The sequence below is a fragment of the Falco cherrug genome, chromosome 4 (assembly GCF_023634085.1).
Source record: "Falco cherrug isolate bFalChe1 chromosome 4, bFalChe1.pri, whole genome shotgun sequence".
Lineage (NCBI taxonomy): Eukaryota > Metazoa > Chordata > Aves > Falconiformes > Falconidae > Falco > Falco cherrug.
The window spans coordinates 68790679-68804600 of NC_073700.1; the positions used below are offsets into that span (position 1 = coordinate 68790679).

At 39.3% G+C, this 13922-nt stretch overlaps 1 protein-coding gene across 4 annotated transcripts in view; it reads left to right on the forward strand.

Annotated features, from left to right (window-relative positions):
- The first annotated feature begins 56 nt into the window (after positions 1–56).
- Positions 57–13922, forward strand: part of LOC102057249 (protein adenylyltransferase SelO) — a 28202-nt gene continuing 14336 nt past the window's right edge. For 2 of the 4 annotated variants that reach the window (XM_055706696.1, XM_055706699.1), the window contains exons 1-11: positions 57–637; positions 1804–1922; positions 2166–2294; positions 3007–3071; positions 3179–3235; positions 3335–3433; positions 7957–8024; positions 8720–8807; positions 10598–10667; positions 11306–11378; positions 12092–12175. In XM_055706696.1, coding sequence (XP_055562671.1) covers positions 433–637; positions 1804–1922; positions 2166–2294; positions 3007–3071; positions 3179–3235; positions 3335–3433; positions 7957–8024; positions 8720–8807; positions 10598–10667; positions 11306–11378; positions 12092–12175 — 1057 coding nt within the window. In that variant the 5' untranslated portion in view covers positions 57–432. Of the gene's footprint in view, positions 835–1803; positions 1923–2165; positions 2295–3006; positions 3072–3178; positions 3236–3334; positions 3434–7956; positions 8025–8719; positions 8808–10548; positions 10668–11305; positions 11379–12091; positions 12176–13922 lie in introns of all 4 variants that reach the window. The other 2 variants (XM_055706698.1, XM_055706697.1) reach the window with 2 other exon arrangements.

The window sequence follows — 13922 nt, forward strand, 5'->3', positions numbered from 1 at the left end:
GCCTTCCGGCACCGCCGCGACCCGGACGCGGAAGCCAGGCGCCGCTGCCAGCCGCTGGCAGGGGTGCGGAGGGCATCCGCGCGGGCGGCCCCCGCCTCGCCTCACGCCGCTCCCTGGGGGCGCCGAGCGCCGCGGCACCGGGCAGGGCACCCGGCTACGGGGCAGGGCTCGGGCGGCCGCCGCCGCCCTTCAGCGGGGCTCCGGCTCTGCCAGCCCGCCCGGCGGGGCTGTGGCGGCGGCCCCCCGGCGCTGGCCCGGTCGGCGCGAGGAGCGCGGTTTCAGCGACAGCCGCTCCGCCCTTCCCTCTCGGAGAAGGCGCCAGCTCTCCCCTGACACCCCTGCGGGGAGACAAGCGAGGAGGGCCTTGTCTGAGGCGAGAGAGGCTTCAGGCCGGTTCCTTACGTGGCTCGGTGAAGGCGCGGCCCGGCGGACATGTGGTGGCCCCCCTGGCTGGCCGCCTGGCTGGCCTGGGTCTGTGGGGCCGGGGCCGGGCGCACCGCGCCGCTCTGCGCCTCGGGCGGGCTCTGCCCGGCCGCGCTGGGCCCGAACGCCTCGCAGCCGGGGCCGGGCCGCTGCCCGCCGCGCCGCGGGGCCACCCAGCTCTGCGCCTGGGCCCTCTCCTCCGGCAGCCTCCTGGGTAGGGCCCGCGGCGGCTCGGGGGGGGGCGCAGCAGCTGCTAAAGCGAGAGCTACGTGCAGACCTAGTGCACACAGTGAAATACTGTTAAACTTCCTCCCCCTTCTTTTTTTGTATTAGCAGTTTATCGTAATGGAGAGAGGCGCAAGTCCCAATGATGTGTTAATGCAAAATTGATGGCCTGGCCTGTCATTTGGAGTACGCAAAGCAGTATACCTCTCAGGCATAGAGAATTACCTGTAATAACAAAGATAATTTGCACGATAACATTACAGAAACAATTTCATTGGGTGTTACAATTGCTTTCAAGCATTAACAAACAATAAGTGATAAATGTTGTGGCAGCTGCCTGTAACAGGATTTTTCATTAGAGATATTGAGAAACGTGGCTAACAAGTAGTCTCCAGAGATGCTAACTTTAATTTTTTACTAAACAGTGACTGTGAGGTACTGGGATTTTATAATTAACATAGATTTTTAAGATTGTTGCAAGCAAAAATCCATAAGGACATTAAAACACACAGCATTAGTCCGGTGTTTTAGAACAGTGTTTGTCTTCTGTTACGATGGGTGAGGGTGTGGAGTAGCTCTGAAGGAAGAACGAAGCACACCTTTTGAGTACATATGTTACGCTACAGCAAGAACTGTGTCTCTGACCCTTTAGTTCACTGTTTACATTACTCAGAGAAGACTACAAGCTGGTTTCTTAGCTTACTTGGTGATCATCATTGCATATGGACTGTGTATCAGTTACCAGCGCACAGTGTTGCACTACATCATTCATCTGCAGGGATAGCTGAACTTTTCTGTCTCATGCAAATTATCTTTTAGGGTTGCATATAATTGAGTGCAATATAAGACTGCCATGAAACTGTTCTAATCAGTCAACTGAACCTATGCTTAAATATGTTTTAGATCTTAAAACTGGCATGCCCTACTGGTTTCTTTAACTGCAGAATTCAGTCTTTCTTTTCAAAAGTCCCAAACAGAATAAAAACCTGTATTTATTTGGGCTGGCTTTTAATGCAGGCTCAATATACATTGTAATAAAGAGTCAGGTTTTCATTGCTTCTGAAGTATTTTGATTGGATTTAAGGGGAAATGTATTAAGAAGAATACGTCTAATTGCTTTTTAAAGAACATTTCGTGTGTGTTTGATGTTTACAGATCCTTTTCCAATTGATGTGATCCAGGAAAATTATGTCCGTAATGTGAGAAACTGCATTTTTTCAATTGTCTATCCTACACCTTTTAAATCTAGAGTTCGTCTTGTAGCTGTTTCAAAGGTTGGCTATTATTTATTTTCCTTCCTTTCTAATTAGTAGAGACTGTTGATACATGTACTAACATATATTTTAATATTCATATGCTCTTTATTGTGAAAGCTTCTCACCTATATATGTTAAACAAATACAACATATGAAACTTACTGTGGGGTGTCTTTGAATAACAATGTCTGTAGAGAAAACACATTACAATTGAAAAATCTGGTCATATTCAAGTACCATCTGTATTATTTTTTTGACCAGGAAGTTCTTGAAGATATTTTGGATCTTGATATATCTATCAAAGGAACATCTGATTTTCTTCACTTTGTCAGTGGTGGGAAAGTGGTACTTGGGTCTGTTCCATTGGCCCATAGGTATGGTGGTCATCAGGTAACTATGGCACTCATTCTTCCAGGTGGAATTATGTAGGTCTTTTCACAGTAATTATGCCTGTAAGTATATGAACACTTATGAACATTTTAATCACAGATTTGTTCTTCATAAGGGGCTGCAGATGGAACAGAACTACAGCACTCTTTCATGGTTCCATGTCTGCTTTCTCTGCTCCTGTTTATGCCAGAAGCAAATTACCTTTTTAACTTCCATTAGCTGTGGAGTCTGCTCAGCACACCTGTGGCCTAACAAGCTCTGATTCATGATAGGTATTACCAGCTCTGAGGAGTGAAGAAGGCAGAGTCTCACTTCAATACCATGATTACTAAGTGTTAAGTTTCTTTGAAATGGGTTAGATTATTCATGGAAAAGAATGGTAGAATTTGGTTTGTAATTTCCAATTAAAATTACAAGCTGTGTCAGTTTAAAGACTCATTATACAAAAGAGACAGGGCTGTAGCTGTACATCATAGCTGGAAGGTAAAGAAAAAAGTGGGGATTACTGGCATTATTCTTTTTCTGTGGTTTTCTGATTCATTATTGGTGAGTGTGGAAATAGAGCTTTAGGGATATCTTAATGACTGCCTAAGCAAATGTGTCATTATGTTTCATTGTATTGTGTAGATCACAGAAAACCTACATATAATCTGTATATATATAACTGCTCTAAATGATAGAAGAAAATAACTTGATTTTTCATTTTTGTTAGTTCGGTAGCTGGGCAGGTCAGCTGGGTGATGGAAGAGCCCACTTGATTGGAGTATATACAAACAGGTGTGACTTTTTTTTTTTTAAGTGACTGATTCAACTCTGTATTCTGTTTAGCTGATTCATGCATTTCCCAAGGTGTACTGTTAGAAATGCTACTGGTATTTTTGCAGGCATGGCGAGAGGTGGGAATTGCAGTTAAAAGGCTCGGGAAAGACCCCATATTCCAGGTAAGTTGCAATTAATCTATGTGCACCAAAACTGTATGTTGACTTTTTGAAATTTGCTTTGATTTTGTGACCTATTCCTTATTTCTCTGTTCTCCATAGGAATGGCGATGGAAGAGCTGTGCTTCGCTCTTCTGTGAGAGAGTTTTTGTGTAGCGAGGCCATGCACTATCTTGGAATTCCTACAAGCAGAGCTGCTAGGTATTTTTCTTTTCTTTTTCACAGCATCCTAATTTACAGGTAATTTTGTGACTGAGTTTCACTGAGCATCAATAAAGCAGGACAGTTAGTTTCCAAGAGGATACATCTTTCTTTTCGTATGTATGCAAATCAGAACAAAATACATCCCTGCAGTTTTTTAGATTTTTGGATAAAACTTTCCAGTAATAATGAGATCCAGCAATTAATTCATTCACTTTTCCCTTTTGTATGCTTTAAAGTACTACTTTGTTTAAATATGATATCACGTTCTGTCTGTGTCTTGCAGTGAACAGCTGTTGTTCACTTGTAAGACTGTCTTAACTGAATTCCCTTAATTTGAAATCTGTTTTTTGTAAAGAAAGTAATAAGTGCAAATTAAATTGAGTTAATACCTGACACTAACTCCCCTCTCCAGCTTTTATGACACTGCCATCAAGATCATCTTCTCTTTAAAAAAAATAAAATTGTTCTCTCCCTTGTTGCACACCAAAAAATTTGCAAAACCAGCAGAACTAGATTCCTGCCCTGTAAATGATAATGCCTTTAGTGTATGTGGATAATCAATGAGTCTATTAAGATATTTTACATGGTTAATAAGTGAGTCTTTTATTAATTTAGCATTTGGATTAATTTTTCTAGAATCAGGTCAAGTAGGAAAATGGAAGTGGCTATTTCTGTATTGTCGTAGTCACCTAGTTGCAATTTTTAGGATTGGTAGGAAAAATTGTCAGTCAGATGAATAGACATTAATATTGGAGGTAGTGCTGAATATAGGTAATTGCTGTCAATTCTTTATTTGTGCAAACACCTTTTGAGCAGAGAGGGAGATTTTGTAAAAAAAAAAAATTTAAAACTACTTCTGTTTGAACCAAAGAAGACTAATACATTCACTCATTTGGATGATTTTCTCAGAATTAAGTAAACTGAATTTTTCAGATGATCATGTTTAAAATGTCAAGTTCATTTTTTGTTCCAGGTAGTCTGATGTCTGTACTCTGGCATTTCAGGCTTTAAAAAAACAAGTGTTCTGCAGCAAAGGCCTGTACTCAGCTGCTACATGACGAGGTGTCTTTATTTGCAAAATGTCTGCAAATCTCTCTAGCATTAATTCTAACACATTTGCTCTGTTGAAGTGCAGTGTTTGTAAATGACATTTTTGATGGTTTATTCACTGACTTCACCTTGAGACCCTTTGCTGTTGGCTGTTAATGCAAAACTTTAAATCTGTCTGAATACCAGCAGGAAAGCATCTGGCAAGGTTATAGCCTTTCTGCGCTGTCATCTCAACAAATTGTTCAGTGTAAAACCAATTTGAAATCACTCTTTAACTGTGCACAAATTCTGTTGAATACAGAGTGTGCTTTAGTTCTCTGCTGGCAAATTGGTTAAATGCCTGCCTCTCTCAACTGCTGTACGAGCTCTCCAGACTGTTCAAGACTTCATTTGGAAAAAAACCCAGCTGATACCCATATTCTTCCCAATGGGGAGCTGTTATACTGAGGCTGGTGGGATGCACTTACAGAGGTCTTGTCAAGTCTTGGCAGAAATGTGGGGAAAAGCCTTACAGCTTATCTCAGAACACCCAGCAGGTTGGTTTGCTCTATTAATTTTCAGTACTGTGTTCCCAATGGGGTGCTACAGTTCTGTAGCAGCCTGTACTGCCACATAAAGAACACTTCTTCATATGGTACCATTTTAGTCACATACTGGCATTACCAGTGAGCAGTGTAACGCATTGTCAAAAAAGTGAGTCAATAAGCAGTTTTCAGAGTGGCCCTTACTTGCATAGGGCTTGATGTTCATGCAAACAGAGCACGTGGGAGTGAAAATCCAGCTCTTAAGCTAGAGCTGGGGTAGGGAGGGATACAATCCATCCATCCTTCTGTGAGTGCTGTTCCAGGTTCTCTGGTGTAAGAGCAATTTTAGTGCTCCGTTTCTTGTAGTTGAGTGCATGTCTGGTCTCCTGCTGCCTTCTTGCAAGTAATGGTATGTATCAACCACAGGGACCATTTGAAAACTATTTTTGTAGTGGGAATGCAGGTATTTTTATGTGGCTGCTGGGCTATCTGTGTTGCACATCCATTAACTTGTATTAGTAACTAACCAAGTGTTGATGCCTCTGTAGATTTTTTGTCGATAATAAGATAAATGCTGGTATTCTGCAGGAGTTTTGCAAGGAGGCTGCTAAGAATTACATAGTCAAAAGGAAGCAACCCTTCTGGCAGAGGTCTGCTAAAACCAGTACAATTTAGAAGCATCATTATCCTGACTCCTGTCCTGTAGTGCTCCAATGCACACAATATTTTGTTAGTGTCTGGGGTTCATTCCCTGTTTTTGAAAACTTACGGTTTTCTTGAGGGGTTAGGATTTTCCATATCATTTATGTCAGCACTTTTTGTACTTAATCCTACAGATGTACTGATCATATCTGATCATTTCCAGAAGAGTCTTTTTTTGAAAGAATTTCCTAATGTTGCTTGTATCAGTACAGCTCCAGTAATGGGAGCAGATTGATTTCTAGATACTTTTTCCCTCCTTCTGGAACAATTCACAGCCTGGTTTTTGCAGTTAACAGAGAATGTTCAGTTTGGATAGCTATTAGATACCTTCAAAAATACTGAATATACTACTACTACTAATGATAATTTAGTTTCTAAGCCACAGTTACTGTTGCAAGCAACTGCACTGTGTAAGATTTCAGTCAAATCATTCCTTTCCATGATTGTTTGTACATATTATATGCATAACCCATATTTTTGGTCTAACTAAATTCTTTCTAAAATTTTGATGCTAGGTTATGTAAAACCACTATCTAGTGTACTCTAAAAATATAACACTTGGGAGTTTTAACGCTGTGACTGCCCTAGTCATGTTTATGAGTGGAATATTAGGTTTGTCTCTGGTTCTTTTCTGTGTATCTCCAAGGAAAGTTTGGTTCTGTTGTCTGTGCAGTCTTCAACTACGTAATAGATAGCAGCTATAAGTAGCTGCATTGAATTTCAAATAGCATGCCACACAACTATTTTGAACCATAGAATGGTTTGGGTTGGAAGGGACCTTTAAAGGTCATCTAGTCCAATCCCCCTGCAACGAGCAGGGACATCTTCAACTAGATCACGTTACTCGGAGCCCCACCCAATGTGGCCTTGAGTGTTTCCAGGAATGGGGCATCTACCACTTCTCTAGGCAACCAGCATTTCACCATCCTCATTGTAAAAAAAAAAAAGTCTTCCTTATATCTAGTCTAAATCTACCCTCTTTTATTTTTAAAGCCATTATGCCTTGTCCTATTACAACAGGCCCTACGAAAAAGTTTCTCCCCATCTTTCTTACAAGCCCCCTTTAAGTATTAAAACGATGCAATAAGGTCTCCCTGGAGCCTTTTCTTTTCCAGGCTGAACAACCCAGTTCTGTCAGCCTTTCCTCACAGGAGTGTTCCATCCCCTGGATCATTTTTGTGGCCCTCCTCTGGACCCACTCCAACAGGTCCATGTCTCTCCTGAAGAGAATAATGTTTTCCAGTTATCAGCAAGCAAAGATAAAGAATTATACAAAATGAACTAAATTTTCCTGCTGTTCGACTCTTGAACAAGAAGTCCTCTGTGCCTATTGAGGGGTCAATACCTCTTTCAGAGCATAGCACTGAGCCTTACTTCTGCTGGATTTAGCGTAATCCCAGTTGTTTTGGAGAGAGAACTTCCTACATGTTAACCTTGGGGGCATATGATGCCCTTGTATAGTTTGTGAGGATTGATTCCATTTTATTTTGCTTGATATAACAGAAAATACAGTGAAATTACATATTTTATTTTGTGAAATGAATTAATGTTGTGAAATACTTTATAGCATGGAAAGTTGTTCCAAGCACTCACAAATCTCAGTATTCGGGTAGATTGTGCAGAATTTTAAGGCAAATGAAAGGAAGAGATTGTTTTTAAAAATCCAAGTGCAAGAGAAAGGGATAATTACAATGTATCATCAGAATTATGCCTGTTTTGTGGGTTGATAGTATTTGAAGAGCTCCTGATTGCTAAGGGTCCCAGGTCTGTCCCCAAAGATCCTGAGACAACAGTTTTGGCTCATGTAAAGGGCAACCTGCATCTGATGCAACAATTTGGTTTCTGTTTTCTCTGTCCTTCTAATTTTGCTGTTGTCCTCAGGGAAATTGTGGCTTACATAACGTTATCATCACACTAATCTGTCACTGGGGTTCCAGATGAATGCAGTACTTTTTTTTTTTTTTTTTTTTTTTTTTTTTTTTTTGGTGCAACCTCCTCCTCAAGATCAGTTTAAGTAATGGAAATTGGACAACATTGTATGAATACAAAATAAATGCATCTTGCTAATGAAGCTTGGTAAGCCTCAGCTTACTGTTTGCCTGTGTCATTTGTAAATACAAAACTATGCCAGCAAAAATAGCTTACCTTTTTTTGAAATAAAGTTATATAAAATATGACTTGATTTTCATTGTAAATTCTTTTTCCTAAGATAACTTTTTAATGTCCATTTCTTGTTTGTTACAGCTTAGTTGTAAGTGATGATGATGTGTGGAGAGACCAGTTCTATAATGGAAATATTAAGAAAGAAAGAGGTAATAAACACATTTCAAGATATGTTGCAACACTGTAACTTAGTTCTCCATTTAATATGTCATATATGTCTAATAAAAAGTACTAAATAGGCTTCATTTCATTTATTAAGATACAGAACCTCTCCTGAGAAAATGGGTCTGAAACATATCTTAGTTAAAAAAAAATGAAGCCCTATGAACAAGTCTGCTATGATTGTGGCATATGTGTTGTCGTGGTATAATTTTTATTTTCACTTGCCATTAGGAAAATGGTACTGAAAGCTAGGGAAATTTTCCACTGTTCCAATAGCAATACTAGGATGGTGGGAATGCTACTGTGACTGTGCCATTGCTACATCATCTACATCTGCTCTGAAAAAGAGTGGGATGGCAGAGCATGGGGAAAAATCTATTTATGTTGGGTTTTTCTTTGTTCCTAGCATGTCTGGAGTTATTCTAGTATTAATGCAGTGCTGGAATTTTGCCTGTGTTTGCTGGTATAGTAAATTAGGCTTTATCACTAAAATGTATGTGTAGTGAAGTAATATTATAAATATTCATTTGTTATGCATCTAGCATACTTACAAAAATACCAGTTTAACTATACATATATAAATTCTTCGTCTACAGGAACAACACATGACAGCTTTTACTATGGAATTATTTTATTTTGGTGATACTCTGTTTACATTTAAACATATGTGTCTGTATTTAAGGTGCAATAGTGCTACGTCTTGCCAAATCGTGGTTTCGTATAGGATCCTTAGAAATTTTAGCTCATTCTGGGGAACTGGACTTACTCAGGTTTGAATTTAATCTTCATAGTGACTTTATTACTTTTCTTAACAATCAAATATGTATTAGAATAAAGTATATACAGTTGGAATTTAGACATAGATTATTTACAAAGGAAGATTGCATAACTGGGAAAGATAACCTGCTATTTTTATGCAAGCATACAAAAGATCTTGCCTCGTAAGGATAAAACCCCCTAGATGTTTCTGAAGGCCTGGATCTTGCAAAATGAGAAAGGTTTTATAGCTGAAATACTTTTGGTAACTAAGCACTAGGGAGTTGTTTGTTTTGGAAGGATTTGTAAATGTGAAGTATAAGTTCTGGCATTTCTCATAGTTGTCTGTGAAGCTAAATTAACAGAAATATGAAATAAATGACTAACATAGGTATGTTGTATAAAGTATGCTCTCTAGAAATATGCAGAACCAGAGAATTGTACTAGGTAAGAAATTATTGCATGGTTTTAAGCCTCTGAGCAATGTTAATTTGCGTGTGAAGCAATTAGCATGACAAACATTTAGGTCTACTGTAAATATTTAAAAGTTGGTCATTTCTCAGGAGCAATACAAATTGTTCTGGGGTGCTTAAAAATGAGTAAGAGCTCAAAGCAGCAGTTGTACGGTGTAGTAACTGAGAACTCAGTTTAACTTCCCACATCATTCCATGCTGTCTGTCTCTTTTAAATCTCACAGCAGATTTTAATTGTAGAACTGAAATACTGATTTTAAGTTTTGTTTTGGTTTTTTTTTTCGTTAAAATGTTTGTGACCCAGTGGATTTAAGGAGAATGTAAGAGGAGTAAGGATCACTTGTAGCCATACGAAATAGATGTCTCCTGCCTGCCTGTTTCAGAGAGGGGCTCAGAAGGGGCAGGCCAAGGCTCGTATGACTGTGCTTCCTCCTCAGAGTAGGTCTTGAAAGAGGACGTCCTGGAGCAACCTGCTGAAATTCAGAGGCAGTAGGCTGGACACCCTTCTAAAGGTCAGGTTGCTAGGTACTGTGATAAAACCATCACAATTTGAGGAGAGTTTAGTGATTTGCTCCAACAACCTGATGAGAAGGTAAAATCTAAATATTTGAGGGCGTACCCACACAGCCTTGGCCGGGTCCAGCCCTTGGCCCGGTCCAGCCCTTGGCCCGGTCCAGCCCTCGCCCAGGTCGCCTACCCGTCGTGTAGATGCTGCCTACAGCTGCATGTGCCAGTGGCCTTGGCTAGCTGTGACCACAAGAGGGTCCTACAGGGAGCTCCTAAATGTACTAGATACCAGCCACTCCAAAGCTTTAGATCTGGGAAGATATACATCGGACAGGCATTGCGATTTTTAATGCATGTATCCCTGTTTCCTGAGCCTGTCTTGCAAGACTGTGCAGCCCTGTCTTGGGAGTGGCCAGTTACTATGGCAAGTAACCTTACTTCATAAGAATTCAGCCATAAAATTTTTGTTGTGATAATTCCGATCTAGAATTATTCCTTGTAGTCATATACTTTTTTTGGATACAGAAACTTCCCTAAAAAATTGATATTACCACATGCAAAACCAGATCCCAGTGTCTTCTGAAATCTGTGGGAATAATTTTAAAATACATCGCAGTCTCCAGTCATATTTATGACAGGAACCTTAGGTTTTATCTCTAAGCATTTATAAGGGCTTAATCCAATACTCATTGGAATAGATTGATTGAGTTTTTTAATAACTATTTGCAGCAAGCTGTAGATTAACTGTTTAAAACCAAGAATTTTGAATCATCAGTTTTAGAGGTACCAGCTTTGTTTAAAGAATTCTGCCTCCCCTATTACAGAAGATTGCTAGACTTTATCATCCAGGAACATTTTCCATCAATAGCCATGAATGATTCAAATAGATATCTGGTAAGTGCTTAAGTCTTGGTAAGTTACTTTTTATTTTCCACAAGCATGTAAGCAAAAATTATAAAAAGCTTATCAGAGTTTCAAGTTTTAATTTTTTTAATAATTTGAAGTAAGCTTCCAGGTTTTATTAGTGGAAGTTTGTTAATTGCCTTCAGAAACCTGCTTCTTGAATTTATTTTTTTCTCAAAGTGGAATACAAACATTCTTTTTTTTTCTCAAATACAAACATTCTTCACCACTTTTTGTTATGGAAATGTTTATTGGGAAGCTTCCCTTTTCTGTTTTGTTCTCTTACTGCTCAGATTGAGCAGTGGTCATGAAGTGATGTATTATGCTTTTTCTAGTATAATGTAGCATATATAGTATATGCACTAGTATATATAGTATCTTTGTTCCTTTTTTTTTTGACTTTTTAATTTATTTTAGGGCATCTATGTACTTACATAACTATAGTCTTTGCTGGATAAGGTTATTGTGCAGTCACATCATTTAGAATGTGAATGAAAAGTCCTGACAGAGACAGACATCTAAAAATAGATTGCGACATATTTCTAAAGTGAATCAAATGTTTATAATATTTATTGTATTCCATATCTTTGATTCAGAGGACTTGAAGTAAAAGATATATTTGATTTTAGGAATTTTTCTCTACAGTCGTATCGGAGACTGCAAATCTGATTGCATTGTGGATGTCTGTGGGGTTTGCACATGGTAAGCTGCAGTAGATAGCATTGGCTTTACAGGAGGGACTGCAGTCGTATACTTAAAGATGGATTTTATTTGTCACTGTTCTTCAGTTCATCTGATGTCTTTGCCTACAGCAGTATCATCTGTTATGCATTAATAGAATTTTCTTTTTCATAACAGAGTTAGGAGCACTCTCTGATCTTTCAAAGCACGACTGTATCTGACAGAAGCAAGAATTCTCAGAATTGTTGCAGTAGTCTGGTGTACCATGTATTGATGATATACATAAATTTAATTGCTCTGAATTTGATGCATCTACATAAAAACCTGGCCCTTTACAGTGTACAGGATACAGTGCTGTCCACCTTTGCTTCAGATTTGCATTATGAAAAATAAAATAGCATTGTCTTGCTAATACAACACCCAGTCAACTTGCAAGAAAGCATCTAAGACCGATTTGCAAGATGCTGCCAATACTGTGTAGCACTGAAAGGAAAAGGAAACAGTGCCACCTAGGTATAGAAACCAAATGCAAGACAATAGCAGTTTCTCATTTTCATACTTCATATGCATGCCAGGCCGAGGGCAAGAAAGACAGGTTTGTTTTCCAGAGTGTGATTTCTGAAAGGTAACTGCTCCAGAGTTCAGTAGATTCAGTGGATCTATTTCACAGCAAACTTTCTGGAGACTACTGGAATTTTAACTTCTGTTTTTCCTTGTTTGTTGTTTAACTGTAGGTGTGTGCAATACAGATAACTTTAGTTTATTATCCATAACAATAGATTATGGTCCATTTGGATTTATGGACTCCTATGACCCAAGTGAGTATAGCATCTGTTTGTAAATATATTTTTTACTTACAATAAATTCTTTGTATTAACTTATATAATTCCAGTGTACATGAAAACTAACATCATTAGTGGAAAAATCCCAAGCTGGTGTATTGTTTGAGGAGGTTTAGGGAAAAAAAATATATCAGAGGCCAGTTTTATGAGTTGAATAGATGCTACAACAGAAACATATAAAAAACTAAAATTGTGTGAGCAGCCAAAAGCTGCCTTATTATGGCCAAAAGTCAAAAGCTTTATAGTCACAGCAGCTAAATATATGTTGGAAGAAAGCAAATCGAACCTACCCAGTCATGGCAATGTTTCTTTGAAAACATGAACGCCATTGAGTCTGGGATTGATAAATATAGGTCCAGTATGTACATAAATGCATATTATTAGATTATTGTTTAGAGGTTGCACCTGAGTAAGCTTTAGAACCAGCAGTGGTTATCATGCTATCTGTTTCCCTGAGTTGCAGCCTCAAGATAAGGAAATGTCATGAGAGGAAATGTCTTACTGTGTCTATCGCATTGAAAAAACAGGTCTTTTCTGGGCTTATATCTTTGTATAGTGGGTTGACCCCAGCCAGCCATTAAGGATCCACCTGCCACTTGTTCACTCCGCACTTGGGCTGGTTGGGGGAGAGAACTGGAAGAGCAAAGATGAGAAAAGCTCATGGGTCAAGACGAAGACAGTTGAATAAGTGAAGGGGAAAAAAAGGGGGTGGGGGCAACCAACAGGTGATGCAAAGGCAATCACTCACCACCTGCCACCACCAGACTGATGCTGAGTTAGTCCCTAGGCAATAACTGTCTTGGAAAAACTGCCCCCAGTTTTTATTGCTGAGCATGGAATTCTATGGTATGGAATTTCCCTTTGGTTGGCTGGGGTCAGCAGTGCCAGCTGTGTTCCCTTCTAGCTCCTTGCCCACCCCTAGCCTAACTTACTGTAGTTCCAGAGTGAGAACAGAGAAGCCCTTGATGCTGTGCAAGCGCTGCTCAGCAATAGCTAAAATATTGGTGTGTTATCAATACTGGTTTAGTTGCAAGTCTAAAACACAGCACCATGCAGGCTGCTATGAAAAAAATTAACTCTGTCCCAGCCAGAACCAATATACACCCTAGAACCAGATGAAATACTTCAGAGTTAAAGTTCAGATTGGAACCAATCACCAGATCTGCCAGATGTCACAGGTCTCCTCTTTAGTGGTCTGTTTGTTATTAATGGCCTCTGAGAGCTCAGGCAATGCTGTGTGCATTGATCAGCTTACCTGCACGTGAGCTGAGCGAGGGGTTCATACTGCATCCATTCAAAGACTGGCGCTGTAGGTACACATGCTTTGTACTTTTGGATAGCATTTACTTACGATCTCCCCAAAAATAGATTTCCATACTGGAACACACTAGCCCTCATTTTTATGTGAATACATAAAGTCTGTTTGTACAACTGAAAGAAATCTTGCTTAGGTGGCCTGTTTATTTAAACACAGGCCTGTAAATTTATAAAATTTATAAATTTCTAAAATTTATACAGGTTACTTTACCAAAAATACTTATAAATCCTGAATCTCCTTGCATAGTTGTTTGCTTAGTCCAAGTGCTAAACAGTAGTGCTGTATGTAGTAAAAACATTGAATAAGACATTGTTTTAAGTGTAAAAATGATGTTTTTCTTTTTAAACATCCAAATTTATTTTGTATCTTCAAGTAGGAAAACTGTGATGTGGAAACTTGTCTGTG